Source organism: Phyllostomus discolor, chromosome X, assembly GCF_004126475.2.
Source record: "Phyllostomus discolor isolate MPI-MPIP mPhyDis1 chromosome X, mPhyDis1.pri.v3, whole genome shotgun sequence".
Lineage (NCBI taxonomy): Eukaryota > Metazoa > Chordata > Mammalia > Chiroptera > Phyllostomidae > Phyllostomus > Phyllostomus discolor.
The window spans coordinates 16,241,282-16,260,873 of record NC_050198.1 but is presented as its reverse complement, the minus strand read 5'-3'; the positions used below and the strand labels follow the sequence as shown (position 1 = coordinate 16,260,873).

The following is a 19,592-nucleotide window of genomic DNA, read 5'->3' as shown; positions in this document are numbered from 1 at the left end:
ATAATAGTAACTGATGTTTCCTAACTTACGACTGTTTTCCATTTAAATTCTACTGTTGATGAAGCTTCAAAGGTTTACGGATTGCATATCTTTCCTAGAGACTAATAAATAGCAGAAACAGGGTTGTAAACCATGACCCACTTGATTTCACACACTGTTTAGTTGATTGTGCAAGAACAGGAAGTCAAGGATCACACCCTAGCTTCTAATTTTGTTAACTGAGTGGTAACATTCATGGAGAGAACAGAGAGCCTTTGGGGGGAAGGGTTGTGGTAAGGAGTTCCTTCTTGGACATATTGATATCTTTGGGCATATCTTTATGATGCTGAGTTGTAGGCAGTTGACTCTGTGTTTCTGGACTCTTGGAGAGAATATGATGCTTAAGACACCACTTAATAGAAGTGGGAATCATCAGCCTTTAAATGTTTTTGAAACGTTAGTAATGGGGCCTGATCACTGGGCAAAACCAGGTAGAATGAGAAGAGGGTTAGAGTTAGGGTTAGGGCAAAAATGAGGGAAATGTTAATGTGATGACAGGTGGGAAGAAACCAGGCTAGTACGATGTCACAGAGGCTGCGTGTCAGATGCTTCAGATGCCCCTAGATGCCTAGGGACCAGAAGATACATCATCTGGACTTAGCAGCAGAGATGACGGCGAGTGTATTTCAGCGGAAGTGAGATGTGCCGCATTAGAATAGACTAAGGAGTGAATTGCAGGGATCAGAAAAGTACAAGGTGGCCAGAAGGCCCACCATATATGTGCACACTGGAAGCTATCTGTGTTCTTCACCCGCATTTTACTTTTCCCTCGTATTCCTTGGACATCTTCCATGTCGATGGTTGCAGGTCATTAAAGCAGTCCCTAATAGCTCTTTTTACCTATGGTTAGGCAGAGTCTTGTACGTCAGGGCTTTGTAAGAATACATAACTCTTGATAGTCTTAGCCTTGGAAGGAAGCAGACAGACAGCTAGATGCCCTGTATGAGTCACAGATTGCACACAAAATGAAATTCCGTGCCTGTAATTAAAATGAAATGAGAGGTTCCATGGTATTTATTTTTTTAGTTACCTGCTTAATTATAAGCCAGCAAAAGTAAATCAGTATTTTCTTTAAATACTTTTTATTTTTAAATTATTTCCTGTATTTCTCTGCATTGCTTTAAGTAGTGGTATGATGTAAAAGTTCTGAGGCCTGTTTGCAAGAATAGAAAATTTGTTGTGGGATGCCTCTCCCTTATGTGGGTGGTTTGGACATGTATTTTATAATTATGATTTCCATGAATCCTGTGAAGGTACAGGTGATTAGTTGTCATTCTTTTTTGGTTTTCATTTTGAGAGAGAGAAGAGAGGGAGAGAAACACTGATCAGTTGACTCTCTTGTATGCACCTAACCTGGGGACCAGACCCGCACTGGCATCCCAGGCATGTGCCCTGACTGGAAATTGAACCGGCACCTTTCCCCTTTGCAGGGCGATGCCCAACCCAGTGAGCCACACTGGTCAGGGCTACTTCTCATTCTTAAAAATATTTGACTGTCTAGCGAGGGAGCACAGCCATAATATTATGAGATTGTATGGTATGAACTGTATGGTTTTCTCCCCTTTTAAAAATGGAAAATAAGGATTAAAAAGTGGATTGGTTAATTGACCCTTGATGCTGCTGCCGTTGATTTATGATTTCATTATAATGCAGTAGCTGCTTTATTTGCATGGGTGCTTAACTAGTGCCAGGAAGATTGGGAATCAGAGTCCTCTCTCTATTCAAAGGATACTCCCACATCCTGCCAGTGGCAGCAGAACTAGGTGAAAGCTTAGCGCGGCAGGTCCGGCTAATGATGGGCCCCCAACGACACTTTTGAAAACAAAGGATTCCACATTCCCATTTCTATTTGCCCAGGTGTTTCATTTAGACATTGGGTTTCCTTCACTCAGACTTCAAATTCAAACCTTTTGGCTTCCAAGTACAGGGAGAATGTAAGGCAAACAAGGCAAGTGTGCTTTGTGGTGATATTATCAAGTCCTTGTTTCCTTGTTTCATTATTTCAGACACCAAAATAATTACTCTGCTTTAGAGAAGTGGTGTGATAGTCCTTGGGAAAACACGAGTAAACATGAGTGATTATGTATAAGTAGGCTTTCTCAAGGCTAGTAGAAGAATATAGTTGCCAAATAATAAAACTCTGTACTTGAAATCTAGCTGCTTTTTTTGTTTTGTTTGATTAAATGAAACTAAAGAGGGGGTGGCTTTTTTCCTTCCCTTTTAAACTAGTGATGGCTATATCACATCAGAAAAGTCTTTGGCTAAGTCGAATTTGTCAATTTTCCAACATTGGAATTGGGTATACTTATGTAGGTCTCTATTTGAATATATTAATGGTTCGTGTTTGAATAAAGTGAACTAGGTAATTAAATTTAACCACACCTTAATTTCTTTTAATAGAAAATGACTTCGGTGTTGGAAGAACATTACTATTGGAAGGCCGGTTAGAATCCATTTCCTGAGAGAAACTTGACCACCACTTGCTCTGGCATGGCGCAAAGCAGTCCTCAGCTCGATATGCAGGTTCTCCTTGACCTCCGACAGCGTTTCCCTGAGATTCCAGAGGGCGTGGTGTCTCAGTGCATGTTACAGGTAGATTACCCACCAATGTTAGTGATGTTAAGCTGATTTTTCCTTTTTAGAGCTGGCTTTGTGCTGCGGCGAGTAGAACTTGGTTTGAATTTTCTTGTATAGGGGTTGGGGGTGACGCTTAGAGCAGAATTTAGGCTGGATAATCTTTGTTGTGGGGAGGTCTTGCCTTGTGCACTGCAGAAGGTTTAGCAGCATCCCTGACGTCCACCCACTAGATTTCAGTAGTATCCCACACTTGTGACAGCCAAAAATGTCTTGATGACCTGGGTGAATGACGGAAGGCAAAATCCGCTCCCCCCTGCCCCCATTAAGAACCACTGATTTAGAGAAAAAAGTACATGTAACAAAAAGGAAAAAAGATCCTCTCGTTTCCCTTCTTAAATTGCCTGGGCTGTGTCACCAGACCCCAAATCTGTAGAATTGAATGTTGAATCTCAAATTTATAACTACTATATATTTTTGAGAGCCTATTTTTAGAAGTTTGTGGAGTTTACTCCCTTTCTTACTGTTTTCCTAGTTGGTGAATGCTTTCTAATATATCTTAATTCTTTTGTTTAATCACATTCCTTTTGTCTTGTCTTCTATTAAAATAAAGATATTTCATCTCTGACAGACCATGTCTTCCTACTCAAGAGGCAACAGAGAGACAGTCCTAACACTGCTCCTTTTGACTTGTATCATCCGTCACAGGATCTCAAGAGTTTTTGGTTATAGCATTTCCCTTTTTGGTTGACATCTGGGAGTAGCACCTCTGTCTTGGCCACTGGACTCCCTCAAACAATCAGTTCACACTCTCCCTTCCTGCAGTGTGAGTGAGCAGGACATCACCTAAACCTGTATACAGTTGAGACTCACACAACAGTGGTGGCCACAGAGGTGCCTCCTTTGTTTGCAAGCCCTTCTGTTAGATCTAGACCTTTGGGCTTATGATTTTAGTGTTGTAGTTGGTCTTTGGGGTATTGTTTTATTTATTTATTTTTTTAACACACATTCCCAGCTTGAATCTCTGCTCTTTACTTGAGCCTCTCATTTTGGTCTCTGGTAGAGCAAAGGTATTTCCCATTGGAGTGAAGCCAAGTGAGGCTCTGGTCTAAAGCACTTCCTAGCAATCTCCTAAGGCCCTAGGGCTCTGGTTTTCAGTTTTTAGTTTTTGAATTTTATTTTATTTAGCCTGTTATTACCTGTGGTTTTCATGGCTTAGTGTCTTTACCTCACCAAACTGAAGGAATGGAACTATAAATTCAATTCAGTGAAGGTTTGATGATAATTTACATTGTCCTTACTAGTCTTTTACTTTTTTTTTTTTTGTTCCTTTGGGATTACTAGAGTTAATTCATATGGAATTTACCACCTACTGGGTCTGGAAAGTTCCTCTGTTTGCATTATAATATACGAGACTCAGTAGTTTGCATTTAATACATAATCCTTACAGCCTCTCTCTGGGCTATTTATCATCCCTCAATTTAGGATCACTTTTTGAAAGTATAATTTTTTTTGCATTGGTTCTTTCAAGAGTGTTCATAGATCTTCATAAAAATTCTGACCTCTTTAAACAATTTATTTTTTTTAGTCTTCATGTTTACTGTTTGAAATTTTTTAGACATTTAAGCAGGTCAAATGTGACACTTAAATCTATTCTGGTGGTATTTTAAAAAAAATACCTCTGTAAACATAATACTTAAATATCTTTTTTGTGTTTGCAAATGTTTTTCTATAGGAAAATTTACTCAACTTGTCACTGTAGACATGCATTTGAAATAAGCTGACAAATCCAACTTTGTATCATTTTGAATTTTGATCCTTTTTGCAACAATACTAATTAGGTTACCTAATTCAGTGTAGAAAACTGCTTTTGGTTTCAAATAAAACTCTAGTTTGTGTTCTGCCCTTAAACCATTGGTTTATAAAAACTTTAAGAAGACAGTTTTATTTTCACTTTTCATATTTTTCCCCTTCAGCTATATCAGTAACATTTTCTAGTTGGCAATCAATTTGAATCTTTTGAGTCCAAATTTACTTAATACTAGCTTTTCCCTCTTGATAAGCATAATTTCCAAGAAGGATAAGAAAAAAAACCCAGTCTTTTGAGAGTTCTAATTATTTTCTTCTTAAATTTCAACATTGTTCTTTTCTGTGGCTCCGTATTTAAATTTGGGTATCAAAAGCTTTACATAAGAAAAAGGATAAAAGTTATCTATGGAGTTTTGATAATGCCAGTTCTTTAAATTTCTGAGAATTCGTTCTGCAGAGGTGTTTTGCTTGACCAAATGACCCAGTCTTCTGTACTGTATTTCTTCTGGTCCAGCCTCCTCTCCTTTGAAATCTGTGTTCAGGGGAAAGAGCACTGGAAGCCAGGAGACCGAGGCTAGACCTGGCTCCCCAGTAAACTAGTTTAGTGCTTGACGCAGCTCCTCCCCAGGCATCCCTTTCCTCATCTGTGAGTGAGTTCTCCCAGCTCTGAAATTGCAGCCCTGTATGTCCTGTCTTAGGTTTAAGTTTACTTGGTTCTCTGCAGAAGTATAGGGTTTTTTTTTTTTAATTTTTGTATAAAATATACTTTTTCTTACAATAAATACATGGTAATAGGTATGTATGTTCACATTTGTGTGTAATATCTATGAATTACAGAGAAGGTGATGATAATTGAGAAGTATTAATAGATTTTCAAAGGCAATGAATAACAGTGTTTTGGGCTAATAAAATAGTTCTAAATTTTGTATTCGTGGGAAATTTACCTTGTATTTTAAAATTCTAAAAAGAGGGAACTTGTTAAGAGTTTCATTACTGTCAATTGGAACATCTGACATGTTTGCTATTGCCATCTTTGCACGTGTGTGTATAACTCAAAAAATTCAAATCCTTAAATGATCTTGAAAATATACCAAACTACCTTTCATTGGGTGAAAACTTGAGACTGTAGGAATGTAAGGAATGAAGTCAGTCAAGACCTGGTTTCATGTTAAATCATCATAACTTTGATGAAGTTGCAGAGCCATAGTTCAAAAGTGGACTTTTTTTGTTAACTTACTTTTTCGTTCAGCCTAACCTTTCATACGATACAGGCATAACACTGGCTAAAAGAAAAGTGAAGCCGCTTTAGAATTTTTATTGTTATTCGACTCTAGAAATTTTACTACAATTTTTTTCTCCCTTTGTGGTTTCAGTGCCTTTAGAAAACTAAAGCATGATTATTTCCATGTTTATCAGTTTAAATATTAATGATGGCTATTACTTATACTTGTATATTGCAGCAATTATGGTGAATCCAAGATTAGCCCAACATTTTAATTTGTTGAGATGCAGCAAGTATAAAATGAGTCCTGGATTTGGAGTCAGAAAAGTTGGGCTTGAGTCACAGTGTTCATTAGTAGGTACTTTATATTTCTGTAGCAGTAGCAGTAGCGGTAGTACTAGTTATGTGATCTAAATGTCTGTAAAATAGTATGAATTGTTTGAGATCTCCTTTTTTCAGGATAGATGACCATGAAGCTTTTTGTGCTTAAAATATTGTTCTCTGCTTATTCTGTGACAGTCATACATGCATAACTCTCTGGCAAAAGCTTGCCTTCCACTATTAGGATTTGTTAATCTTGCCAATGTTACTTTTACCATTTTTCTCCCCTAGAATAACAACAATCTTGAAGCCTGTTGCCGAGCCCTTTCCCAGGAGAGTAGCAAATACTTATATATGGAATACCATAGTCCAGATGACAACAGGATGAATAGAAATCGCCTTTTGCATATTAACTTGGGCATCCATTCTCCTGGTAGCTACCACCCAGGAGACGGAGCCCAACTTAATGGTGGTCGAACACTGGTACATAGCTCAAGTGATGGACATATTGATCCACAGCATGCGGCAGGTAAACAGCTGATCTGTTTAGTTCAGGAGCCACACTCGGCTCCAGCTCTTGTGGCTGCTCCTCCCAACTACAATCCATTTTTTATGAATGAACAGAACAGAAGTGCAGCTACTCCTTCACAGCCACCTCAACAGCCATCCTCCATGCAAACAGGAATGAACCCATCCGCTATGCAAGGGCCTTCACCACCACCACCTCCTTCATACATGCACATACCTCGGTATAGTACAAATCCAATTACTGTTACAGTATCCCAAAACCTCCCTTCTGGACAGACTGTACCAAGAGCTTTACAAATTCTTCCACAAATTCCAAGCAATCTCTATGGGTCTCCTGGTTCTATTTATATTAGACAGACATCTCAGAGCTCATCAGGAAGACAAACTCCTCAAAGTACGCCCTGGCAGCCTTCACCACAGGGCCCAGTGCCTCATTATAGCCAACGTCCTTTGCCTGTTTATCCACATCAACAGAACTATCATCAGCCTTCTCAGTATTCTCCCAAACAGCAACAGATTCCTCAGCCTACTTACCACTCGCCACCTCCTTCTCAGTGTACTTCACCCTTCAGCTCTCCACAGCATCAAGTGCAGCCTCCCCAGTTGGGTCACCCGAGTTCCCATGTCTTCATGCCACCTAGTCCTTCAACTACTCCACCCCATCTATACCAACAAGGACCTCCTAGCTATCACAAACAGGGGAACCATTCAGTAGCTTATCTCCCATACACACCATCTAGCTTACCCAAAGGATCCATGAAGAAGATAGAAATTACAGTTGAACCCTCTCAAAGGAGTACTTCACCTATCGGTAACCAGCCGTCTCCACGGAATCAGCACTCACTGTACACAGCCACCACTCCACCTTCTAGTTCTCCTTCCAGAGGGATAGCCTGTCAACCAAAACCTCCATTTGGTGTTAACCCTGTGTATATTACATATACACAGCCACCTGGACCTTCATGCGCTCCATCACCATCTCCTCGGGTGATGCCAAACCCAACTACAGTCTTCAAAATTACTGTAGGCCGAGCAGCGACTGAAAATCTTTTAAATTTAGTGGACCAAGAAGAACATTCTGCAGCCCCAGAACCTATTCAGCCCATTTCGGTGATACCAGGCTCTGGGGGAGAAAAGGGAAGCCATAAATATCACAGGAGTTCTAGTTCTGGATCAGATGATTATGCCTATACCCAAGGTAATTAAATCCCTTTTATGAAATGTAATCTTTGTGGTGGGATGGCAGTTTCCTGTTCAGAGTGAAATCATTTACATTAGCTATTTAGTTTCGATTAAATGTTTAGTAGTAGTATTTATTAAATATTGGCCGATAGCATTGCTATTAATTAAGAACAGGGCATAGTGCTTGAGAATCATTCCCAGAGTTTCTTTTAAAATATGAAAATGTAGGCATGTAATAGTGACCTATATTGACGATTTTTTTAGGAAGAACAGTCACTGGGAAAAAAATATAGATCAGTGAAATTGATACTGTCATAAATACAAACTACAGAGTGGGAAGAAGAGATGCATAGAGAGTAGGCTAAAGTTCACCAAGGTAAAAGTATTTGAATCTTGTCTCAGAGAGGATGGCTTGAAGGATGCAATGATAGTTACAAGTAATATATATTTACAAGAAGTTGGGTTGGTAATGAAGAACATTGTTAGATTAAAAATAGATCTAACTAAATATAGAGGAGAATAGAGATGTTTCAAGACATCTGAGAGTTTAGTGTTCTTTTAGTATATAAGAAAAGTAATCGATTATAATTCAGTATGCCCGGTATTGAACCTGTTTTTAAAAAGGCACAGTTAAGGAGAATGTTAGGGAAACTAAAGATGGCACAACAAGAGGGACATATAGATGACGTCATTTTGGCAACAGTCACGAGCTAAGTTAAAACGGATATGGAGGCAGAATAGCTCAAGTTGAATGACAGGGTTTCTTATGGGTATTTTATACATTAGCAATGCATATAGAAATTTCCTGGTCACTCGTTCAATGTTATTCTCTGCAATGACTTTATCTGTAATGCTATAGCCTTGCTGTTACATCAGCGAGCAAGGATGGAGAGGTTAGCAAAGCAATTGAAACTTGAGAAAGAGGAGCTAGAGCGATTGAAGGCTGAAGTTAACAGTATGGAGCACGACCTGATGCAGAGACGGCTCCGAAGGGTCAGCTGCACCACGCCAATTCCAACGGTAAGTGATCTGGTGGGATGTATTGATAGGAAGGTGTTCTGTTTCTGGCAGTGTGTTTTCATTTTTATATGATGGATGAAGGACTTTTGCCTTCAGTAGTTCTTCTCAAAATAATTTGATGCTTTGTTTTTCCACGTGTATGAATTCCAGAGGCTCATTGATTGTTTCAAATTCTGATAATTATAATCAAGATATAGATCTCATTTACAATAAATTGCTTTGTCAAAATAGAAATGCAAAGTTTACCTCGAGCAAATCTTATAAATTGTTCTCATGTATTCATGTATTCTCCTAAGCATATTATATATTTTTACAAACACTTAAAAATTACTTTCTAAATATATTAATTCACATGAGCTACAATGAGATTAATATGAATTTTGGGAGTGTTGACTGTAGACAATTTTAAGGTAGAGCAGTTTTGTTAAGTGTAAATAATTGTAGAAACTATAAGGTAACAGTATTGACAACGGTCCTGACAGGAACTGCTCTAAATGAAAAGATTTGGATAATATATTTTAACATGTTGGTTAATATTTAATAAAGATCTTAAACACTTCTGAAAATTTTGAAACAAGTCTTTAACATCTTGAGACATCACACACTTTCTCTGATCCAACCACCTATCATTTTGCCTTTTAACATTTATTCAGTCAACGAGTGGGTTTTACAGTGAATGTGGTCCAGGGCTAGGTGCTTAGTGGGAGAAGTCCAGTAGATCCATCAAAAGATAATACAATGGGCTAAACACTCTGCGCTCACAGTTAGTGATAAGAGAACTCTCATGCCAGCTGGTTTGTTTACATCAGTGCACTTCTCTGCTCTCTCACATTCCTGCTGAAATGCCATTCTAAAGTTCTGCACATACACATCCTGTCTGTTCTTCAGGGCTCGGCTCAGTCTCTACCTTTTCCAGAGCCATTCCTCATTTCCTACCCTCTCTAAACTAAAGATAATCTATCTCTCTGTCTCTGTCTCTGTCTCTGTCTCTGTCTGTCTCAAAGTTTACAAACTTAGGGAAGGCAGCACATAGCAGGCCTCCTGCAGATAGTATATCTGCCGCCATGGCCCCATACAGAAGTTTTTAACTGAGTTCCATGGCTTCAAAGGAGATCTGTGAATGCCTGAGATGATATGCAGTTTCGTATGTGTATTTGTACGGGAAGCAGGTCCATAGTTTTTTCATTTGATTTTCATAAGGTTATTAGATCGAAGGAAAAAAGGGTGAGGAACCACTGCCCTAAACAGTGTACTGTTGCTGTGTCAGTAGAGGAGAGGGGAAGGCATTTTAGAAAAGAACTCGAAGACCTGAAGTCAAGACAGACTTTCAGCAGGCAGCAACTGCAGTTCCCTCTTAAGCAGAGATTTCTGATGTTTTTGCAGGTTAATGTGCATAGGTGGAATGGGGCTTAGACCTTGAACACTAAGTTCAGGTGTCTGACCTTTATTCTGCTGATCATGGGAACCCAGTGGATGTTTTTGAAAAGATAATTTAGTGAATTTTTCCCTAATATGGAAAACACTTGGAAAAGTGGTATTTCTGCCTCATTTTTTTTCTCACTTGAAATCTTTTCTAATTCTTTTTTAATTTTCAATTTTTAAAAAAAAATTTTAGGGAGAGGGGAAGGGAAATATCGATTGGTTGCCTGTCCCACCCCCTGGATGGTCCACAATCCAGGTATATGCCCTGACCGGAAATCGAATGGCACCCTCTCAGTTTGCAGGCCGATGCTCAGTCCAGAGCCATACCAGCCAGAGCTCACTAGAAATCTTTATTGAATCCTATGATGAGGGGAGATACTGAAGAATGTAACTCGTATGGGAAATCACCTATGGTGATTGGACACTTTGGAGTCCTTTAGGTACTTGCACGGCAAAAACAACTTTTCTTAGCATAGAAGTTATTTTCTCTAACATAAGCATATAAGCTTTGATTAGCAGCCTATTCCCATGTGATAATCCCTGCTAAATAAAGCCCTATTGGTTCTTTGTTGTTAGAAGTAGAGAATTGTCTAATGTACTATATAGCATAGGTTGGTTAGTCTTTCACAAAATCCATGTTTTAGTTGAGAGCTTTTATTGATGAGACTTCTTTAGAAAAAGAAAAAGAGAAGTTGGTAAAACTGCTGTTCTGGGCCCTAATTTATTTTAAACCTTTTATTAAGAGAATTTCAAAGATAAGTAGGTAGAATAGTATAATGAACTCCCATGTCACTCTCATCCAGCTTCAAAAATTGATAGCTCATGTGGGTGATAATATTTAAGAAGTGAGAAGTTTGAGTGTGTGATTTCCACATTGTTTCTGCCGCCAGGCCTAGAGTAAAATGGGGGACTATTGGAGTGCATGGCTGAGGGACAATTACAGTTAAGACGGTGACCTCTTGATTCAGGCGTGAATTCGAATCCTACTTCTGCTGATCTCATGTCACTCATATATCCTTGGATAAGAAACCTTCTCTATGCTTGTTTTCTTATCTATAATGTATGTGAGTACCCATCTCATAGGATTTTCGTTAGGATTAAATAATAACACATCAAACAATAGATAATGCCCAACAAATAGTAAGTGTTCTTGTAAGTTGAAGGTTGGTCACAAGATGCTAGAAAAATCTGCTTGAGAGACATACACAAATCTGAAGCATTTTGTAAAAATGGTTTCCTTTTAACTTTAGGAACATGCAGAACACAAGGGTATATTATATGTAGGAAATTAATCCGAAAACAAAGGATTTGTCAGGAATCCCTTTTTGTTCATAGAAGCTCATTTGAGGCACCATGACATAGTTGAAAGAGTGCCCACATAGGCTCTGGAGCCAGAACAGTTGTGGCACTGACTGGTTATATCTGACTTCCCTGCAGTTGATTTTCCCTTACCAAAAAAAAAAAAGGAATATAACAAGTTCATTTTAATATTTTGGTCAAGATCAAGAGACAAAGTATTTGTATATAAAGTGTCTGACATTAAGTGGCTATCCAGATTTATCACTGTCCCACTTGTGTAGATTATGCAATAGAGAACGGACTTTTTTGGTACTGAGCCCATATTGCTACCTTCGGGTTGTCAAACATTTATTTCTTACAAAGCAATGTATGAAAAATTGGTTAGAAGTGTGCCTAACAACACTGGAGTGCACATTTGTGACCAGCTTGTGCACATTGCAGAAACTTAGAGGAACTAAGGAGGGCAGAAGTGCAAGGCGCGTCACCACCATCATTTTTCTCAGTCTACCATTTGCAAAGCATCGTATTAAATGCCACGGGAGATGTCATCTCCTTCTAGGAACGTGTGAGAGAGAGAGAGAGAGAGAGAGAGAGAGAGAGAGAGAGAGAGAGAGAGAGAGAGAGAGAGAGAGATGATGATGTAAGGCAGTAAATGAGAAGTGCGGGCCAACTGAATGGTAGCGCTATTATTAAATGCCTCTGGAGTCCGGAGATTAAAATGCTAGTTTTTTGCTGGTAGGGTTCAAAGATGAGACAGTTTCATGGAGGAGGGGGAAATTTAAAGATACATAGAATTTTAATAGGCAGGGAGCTGCCAATTACCCCGCCCCCAAAGTTTTTCCTCCCATTCATCTTGTTCTGACTAATTGAGTTTTTGGATTAACCCACCATTTGAGTCCCAACTGTATAACTGGAGCCCAGCCATTAAAGACCATCAGTGGTCTTCAGCCTTGGCCTCTGTGACACAGCTTCTTAAAGTGCTGAAACAGTTGACTTGGTATTTTTGTCACCTCTTAAAAAAAGTTTGGAATTTTTCACTTTGAAAGAATGGTTATAAACACCCTGGTAGTTTACAAACAACTATAAATTACACATAGTCACTCTAGAAACCCCTTCTCCAGGAAAAAAACTGTATTTTTTGATGAATGGCAGTAACTTTCAGAAACAACTTTTTCCCCTCAATCAAGAGCTATGAAAAAGGACATAAAACTCTTAGATCAGTGAGTTCCACTGGTTCTACTGTCTTTGGAAATTGTCATTATGAGCAAATGTGCAGTATTGTAATCTTTTCTTAGTTATAGACCTTCACTATTCAGGGATGCCATGCTGAGACAATATATAGGAATGATCAGCTTCTTCGTGTGCTTGACTTTGCCGATATGATTCTACAAAGAAAATAGGTTCTTTCACATATTCCTAGTAAGACAGCATCAGTCTTTGACATCCTTGAACAACTGCTTTATCTAAAGTCTTCATATTGCCTGGTAGACAAGGTATAAGCAACTTTACATGTTAATGTCACATGGATTACCCATGGGAATGAGAAAAGGGAAGCAATCCCTAATAAATAGTCCTAAATGACTTGTATGCTCCCCTGGCATTCTTAGGGATTATAGCTCTTACTCTATTTTGCCTGTTATAGCACTTACTTTAAACTTTTTTGAAAAAGATTTTATTTTCAGAAAGGGGGAAGGGAGGGAGAAAGAAAGGAAGAGAAACATTGATCAGTTGCCTGTCGCATGCCGCCAACCAAGGAACCTGGACACAACCTGGGCATGAGCCCTGACCGTAATCAAATAAGAGACCTTCGCTTTGGCAGGATGACACCCAACCCACTGAGCCACACCAATCAGAGCCTTATTTTAAACTTTTGATAGCTGCTAATTTAGTGGGCCTTCCCAGTTATTGTAGTAATACCTCCTAACAGCATAAGATCTTGCATTGTAGTGAATTAAAATACCCCTTTTTGCTCATTTTTCTTCATTCTTACAATAACATAGTATTTGGTTTTTAGCAAACTATATGTTTGTAACAGAATGGGATTTTATTTTGTCTTCCTGTCATAGCCGATTTTTATCTTTTACTTTATAGGATCACCTTAGAAACTGAGTCAGTATCTAGGCTGTGCCAAAAGCTTCATTCCTCATACCTCTGGAGTCTGAGCCCTAACTTTTTTACTGTACATACATGTAAAATAGTAAAAGAATTCAGAATGTAAGGGGAAATAAAAGCTTCCAAAAAGCTTTATTTAACTGAAATGTGAAGGACTCTCTTCACATTTCAGTGTTGTGTGTATGCCCTGAAAGGCCTAAGGAGTAGGCTGGGCTGGAAAGGTCGAGGCAGAAGGAAACAAAGTTGGAGGAAGAATGGAATCCACTTGTTCCCGAAGTTTTCATGTATTAGATTAATTGATTCTATGTATAGAGAAGACATTTAGATACAAATTCTGTCTCTTTTATAACCTTGGGGAAATCATATAACCTCTGTGCCTCAGCTTGCTCATGTATAAATTGTGAGTGATGTTAGTACTTAACCTTGAAAGTGTGTTTTAAGGAAAGAATGAGAAAATGTTGCTGAACACAGTGCCTGCCACTCAGTGTTAATTAAAATTAGTATTGTTGTAATTCCAATAATTCTGGGCAAGGCTAAAAAAATGGATGTTGCTTGTTTAAAAGGTTCATACTTATTAGTTTCCCTTGTCGTGAAAACATAGAACTAAAATATTCTCAGTGCTCTGTGACTAAAGTGGTAGTATTTTGAATGATAGAACAGTCTACTATTTTAGCCCACCACATTATGTGCAGATTTTGTTTATATGTGGCCGTGCCGATGTCCCTCCCCATTGTATCTGACTATTCCTTGAAATATGTAACACATAGGACTTCTTAAACATGCCCTGTTGTGGGCTAGGGCCATACTCTTGGTAATAACCAATCAGAACGATTAACATGAATAGCAGTTCTTAAATGTTGGGCTTGATAATGACTTTCCCACAATTGCTATTTTGGGTCCTTTCTTACTAGCCTGAGGAAATGACAAGATTGAGAAGCATGAACAGACAACTCCAGATAAATGTTGACTGTACACTGAAAGAAGTTGACCTCCTTCAATCTAGAGGTATAGAATTGATTATTTGGTAAACCATAAGTAGTGTGGTGTTTTAAGTTGCTTAAATAGCAATCATTTTGGTTTTGTAGACTTAAAAGTTTTTATCCACTGTAAGATTACAATCCTGGTACACAGATCCCTCCACCTCATGGTTGGAGGTCAGAGTGGGGATCAAAAAAGAGTTTTACTTTGGTAATTTCACTATTAAGTCTGTTCTGTGTTGTTACTCTGCATTTATCCTCTTTTAGTCATTTACTGTAAATTACGGGTTTTAATTCTAAAACTTAGTAGGTTCATTTTATGTGAGTCATCTAAAATATTTGTAAAAATAGGGATCCCAAGTCAAAATATCAGATTTCTGGTTTTAAAGAGAATTCCACATGGCAATTTATTTCATGTTACATAAAAACACGGAACTACGGAACTATACCTTAGAGCTTTCAGGAGTTTTTTGTTTGTTTTTGTTTCCGGGGGTTTTGTTTTTCTTTTTTTGGCTTTCTTATAGAAGGACACTACACTAGAAGCTCTCTTAACTGCCTTTCATTTGCCCAGCTCACCAGGGTAGAGATGTTCTTCATTTTGCGTGGACACTGTACTGACAGAGTGCGCAGCCACTGCACAGTCCCGGCGGGAAGCCACATGCTGGCATGTCTGCTAGGATTGGAATTGTCCGCTTACCAGGCCTCAGTTGTGCCTGTTCCTAAACCTGTTTATGCCCGTTATTAAAATGATGTGAAGTCAGGAGAAGTGGCTTTTTCTATACAAATCAAAGGCAAAAACCCTTTTAAAGACCCAAAGGCAAAGCGAATAGGGACTGTGAATTAGATAATGGGTGAAAGCTACGGTAAAGGGTTAAGGGGGGAATTAAAAATTTAAGAGGTTTCTGTCGTCAAATGGTTTTAGTATCTTTCTTGCTCCATCTTGAAGAAGTGAAAATAAATATCAGGGTTCAGCAAAGTAGCCTGCTGCCTGTTTTTCAAAATAGTTTTAATGGAACATAGCCATTCCATTTGTTTACATATTGCCCTGGACTGCTTTGCAACAGGGACGGTGTTACGGGTCTACAGTGCCTAAGGTGTTTGCCATCTCACTTTGTGGAAAAAATTTGCCCACCACACTTTAGCTCATCACGGGTGTAGTTTATAAAAGACAATATAGAACCTTCAGTCAACAGACAGGTAAAGAAAAGCTCTTGGTCCAACATTAAAATACTGCCATGTTTATATGTTTTGCTACATTGAAGTTGACATGTAATTTTTCCTAACAATTCCGTGTTTTAATCAGCCCCCACCTTACTGTTCTTAATTATGGCAGCTAAGAGAGCTTCTACTGTATTTTAAGAGGTTTATATAAAATTACTCCATTGCCATTTTTTAAGGCAAGGTAAGTAGTAGAAGCAGGGGAACCTAAAAGACGTAGAACTATCTGAACACGAGTAAGTTTGAATGTGAAAGTTGAAGGATCTAGTTAGGTGCCCTTGAAGTTGTTTTCAGAGGCCTAGTTACTCTACAGCCTAGTAGCTTTAAGCAATGAAAGAGTTACTGTGCATAATGTAGTGGTTATATAAACTATTGCTACTATATTAGAAGATAGCATTGATTTTTTTTTTGCCTTTGTGTTCTTTGAAGCAAAACAAACAAACATTTGGTTAGGGTATTTATAGTACCCTAATGGGATCTAGAAATTAGAACATCAGCTGTAACTTAAGTAATTGAAGAAATACATACGAAGCATCTTAAAGCATAAGATCCAATTAATATAGCAAAATAGCATTGTGGGTTTCATGAGCAGTCATAGGAATTATTTTCAGAAAATATCTTAAAATAGCATACACAAATGGATAAAAGCATTCATAATAGGACCTGTAAGGGAAACCACTATTAAGATTTTATAAGTGAAGAGCTGTGTTTTTGGTCTCCATTGGACAACAAAGAGCTCTTTTTGGTGCTTAAGCATTTCTAAATCTCTACTCTTCCATGCTCTGGGAAAATTTTATATATATAAATTTGCAATCTAAACTTTTAGGTGAGAGAAAGAATGTAGACATTTGGGAGACATTTAGATTAGATGCAAATCAGTGTATGATTTGCTGAAAAGCAGCTTTATCCTCTGTTTTGGTGAAGAAAAATTTTGCTGGGAAAAAAGTAGGTCTAGAAATCAAGAGATCCAATATATTTGAACTTCATCAATGCCATATAACGTCCTCTGGAAATAAACATGGGTGCAGTTAATAAAGCAAATTAGCATTAATTAGCATTCTGCAGAACGAGGAGATGGCAGTGTTAGGTTCACAAAAGTGGAGGTAGGACCAAAAGCTGGCCCTGGATCAAAACTGACCTTGGAGTAGTCCTGGCAGGAGATGGGGCTGAAATAGACACTAGATCAGGGAGTGAACATTTTCAGAGAGGAGAAAATTTCGTGGCAAGACAAAATTCTCAGGGATTGCTCTATTATTCTCAAATTGGCACTGTATCATCTTTTATCATTGACAAATCTGTAGGTGACATTTAAGAGTCCTTTTTTTTTTTGAAGATAGGAATCCATGAGCTGCTGATACCGACACTTGAAAAATCTTTGTAAATGTACATGTTTGGATTCTTTAATAGTTGAATTTACAATAGATTAAATATTAAGGTAAATTAAGAAAGATACTGAATTGAGCTTTCACCATTTAAACCTTATGGTTTGGTTCACTAAAATCAAAACAAACAGAAAACAGTTCAGCCATTCTTTCATATCTCACCTTCATTTACCTCCCTAAATGCGCCACGTGCTTAAATCTGCCAGAAGAGACTAGCTTTACAGTAAGAAAAATATTCCTTTAGGTGAACACTAGATAGACACCAATGTGTTTGTTAGTTTGCTTGGGTCTTTTCTCACAATGATAAAATCATTTCAGTGGGAAGGGAGTAAGATAACACCATGAGTTTTAAAACCCTGGAGAAGAGTTTCCCTTCTTACAAGTTTAATTCCCATGACAAAAAATTCGAGTAACAGGGAAAATGACTCTAAATGCCTGGTGATGTTATTTTTCTTATAGGAAACTTTGACCCAAAAGCCATGAATAATTTTTATGATAACATACAACCTGGCCCTGTGGTACCACCCAAGCCATCTAAGAAAGGTGAGTAGCAAAATGTCACAAACATACAAATAAATATGAAAATTCTTTGGGAGTTCACATTGACAGCTGAAACAATTTCCATTTGAGATATTCATTAACTTGTTCATGGCAATAATAAAATGTCCCCGGACTTTATTAATTCACTCCTAGAATTGTCAAAGATCATTCAGTAGGATAATTTATTTTTTTAAGTTGAAACCGTAGTATAGTATATAGTTAAAATTTACCCAGCACTGTAAAAGCTATAATCCTAAAAGATAGTTCCTACTAAATAGTGAGAATTTTAAAGGTCTTGTGTTAGAATGCAAAGTGTGACTTGAGTAGATCAAGATTATTTAACAGGCCACAAAAGCATCCTTGTGTACTCAGCAGGCGAGCAAAATAGATCCTACATAAATCCAAGATTTGGAGGAATCAGTTTTCGGTAATTGTTAAGTCATTTTCATGTAATATTAAAAGTATCAAATCTCTTATAATTTTTATGTACCAAATGTTTAATTAATTGGCATTTCATTATCTTAAAAATTAATTTGAATTACATTTTAATCAGTCATTGAATTTAAACTTTTTCTGCCCTGTTATTTTTTTTTCCTTGTAGAATTCTTCATTGACCAGCAGAATATTTTGTCATGATTGGCTTCATAATTTTTAACACCCTAAAATTTCCAAATTTTCTATTTATTTTATATTAGTGAAACCTTAGATGAATGATTACCTAGTGAAAATTAGGGAGATACCTTAATCACACTAGCATTATTTATATAAATCCTTTCTAAGGATTTATATAAATATATTTTGGGTGTTACCCATTATTTTTTAAAAAGATTTTAATTTTATTTATTTTTACAGAAAGGAGGCAGAAAGGGAGGGTGAGAAACATCAATGTGTGGTTGCCCCTCACACGCCCCCTACTGGGGACCTGGCCCACAACCCAGGCTTGTGCCTTGACTGGGAATCAACCAGCAACCCTTTGGTTCATAGGCTGGCACCCAGTCCCTGAGCCACACCAGCTAGGTTTTCTGCCTGCCCCATTCTTATTAATGGCCCATGTAAATAATTCTCAAGACTGAGCTAAAGTATGCATTTCAGATCTTAATCCTTAAGGCTTTAAGCAACTCAAAATAGAATGATCATGAAGACATTTTTCAGGAATGTCTTACTTTAAAAGAAAAAATATTATTTAAGGGTATAACATTTTAAAATCTCACCAGAATTATTATTAATCAGAGAATGTATAAATTCTGTCTTAAATAATATTACCTGACCTAAATAACTTAAATATTTGTTTTAAAGCTCAGTACAGAGTGTTTTAAGTATTTCACTTACAGGTTGCAACACGGTATCTGTTGTTCCTCTTACTGTTTAATACTACCATGGATGTGTCTGTCATCCAGTGTCCATTTAAAATAGCCTACTAATTTCTAAGAAGGTCACAAAGAAGAATTTTAGTGGTTGACTGCCAAGTACCAGATTTGGCACTATGGCAACATTAAATATAGCTTCAAGTTGAAAGTCACTGGGTTATATATCATTGACCACTTTTTTTCTTTTTTAAAAAAATTTATTTATTTATTTTTAGAGACAGGGGAAGAGAAGAAACATTAATCAGTTGCCTGCAACCCAAGCAAGCATGTGCCCTGACTGGGAATCGACCCAATGCCCTTTGTTTGCAGGCTGGCACTCAATCCACTGAGCCACACCAGCCAGGGCTAAAACATGAATCTGTAAACTTGATTTTGCCTCAGTGTCTACTAAGGAAGGGTTACTTACTGATAATCCAATAGATAAACTTCAGTTAATTGATTCAAGGGCTGTCATGGAGGAATCACCCTATTTAAGGGAGTGCATTGAAAAGTTGTTCCCTTGGAACAGAAGACCAAGTTGGCAAGAAACGGTGGACTATATATCCTTGAGCCACCTCATTAGCATACATTCTCAGGTGTG

The 19,592-nt window shown here is 37.8% G+C and overlaps 1 protein-coding gene across 6 annotated transcripts in view; it reads left to right on the top strand.

Annotated features, from left to right (window-relative positions):
- TAB3 (TGF-beta activated kinase 1 (MAP3K7) binding protein 3) overlaps positions 1-19,592 on the top strand; it is a 61,589-nt gene that overhangs the window by 29,171 nt on the left and 12,826 nt on the right. For 3 of the 6 annotated variants that reach the window (XM_036016822.1, XM_036016821.1, XM_036016823.1), the window contains 6 exons: positions 2,440-2,631; positions 5,883-5,998; positions 6,257-7,691; positions 8,535-8,695; positions 14,440-14,533; positions 17,565-17,648. In XM_036016822.1, the coding sequence (XP_035872715.1) occupies positions 5,888-5,998; positions 6,257-7,691; positions 8,535-8,695; positions 14,440-14,533; positions 17,565-17,648 (1,885 nt within the window). In that variant the 5' untranslated portion in view covers positions 2,440-2,631; positions 5,883-5,887. The remainder of the gene's footprint in view (positions 1-2,439; positions 2,632-5,882; positions 5,999-6,256; positions 7,692-8,534; positions 8,696-14,439; positions 14,534-17,564; positions 17,649-19,592) is intronic. The other 3 variants (XM_028522537.2, XM_028522536.2, XM_036016824.1) reach the window with 1 other exon arrangement.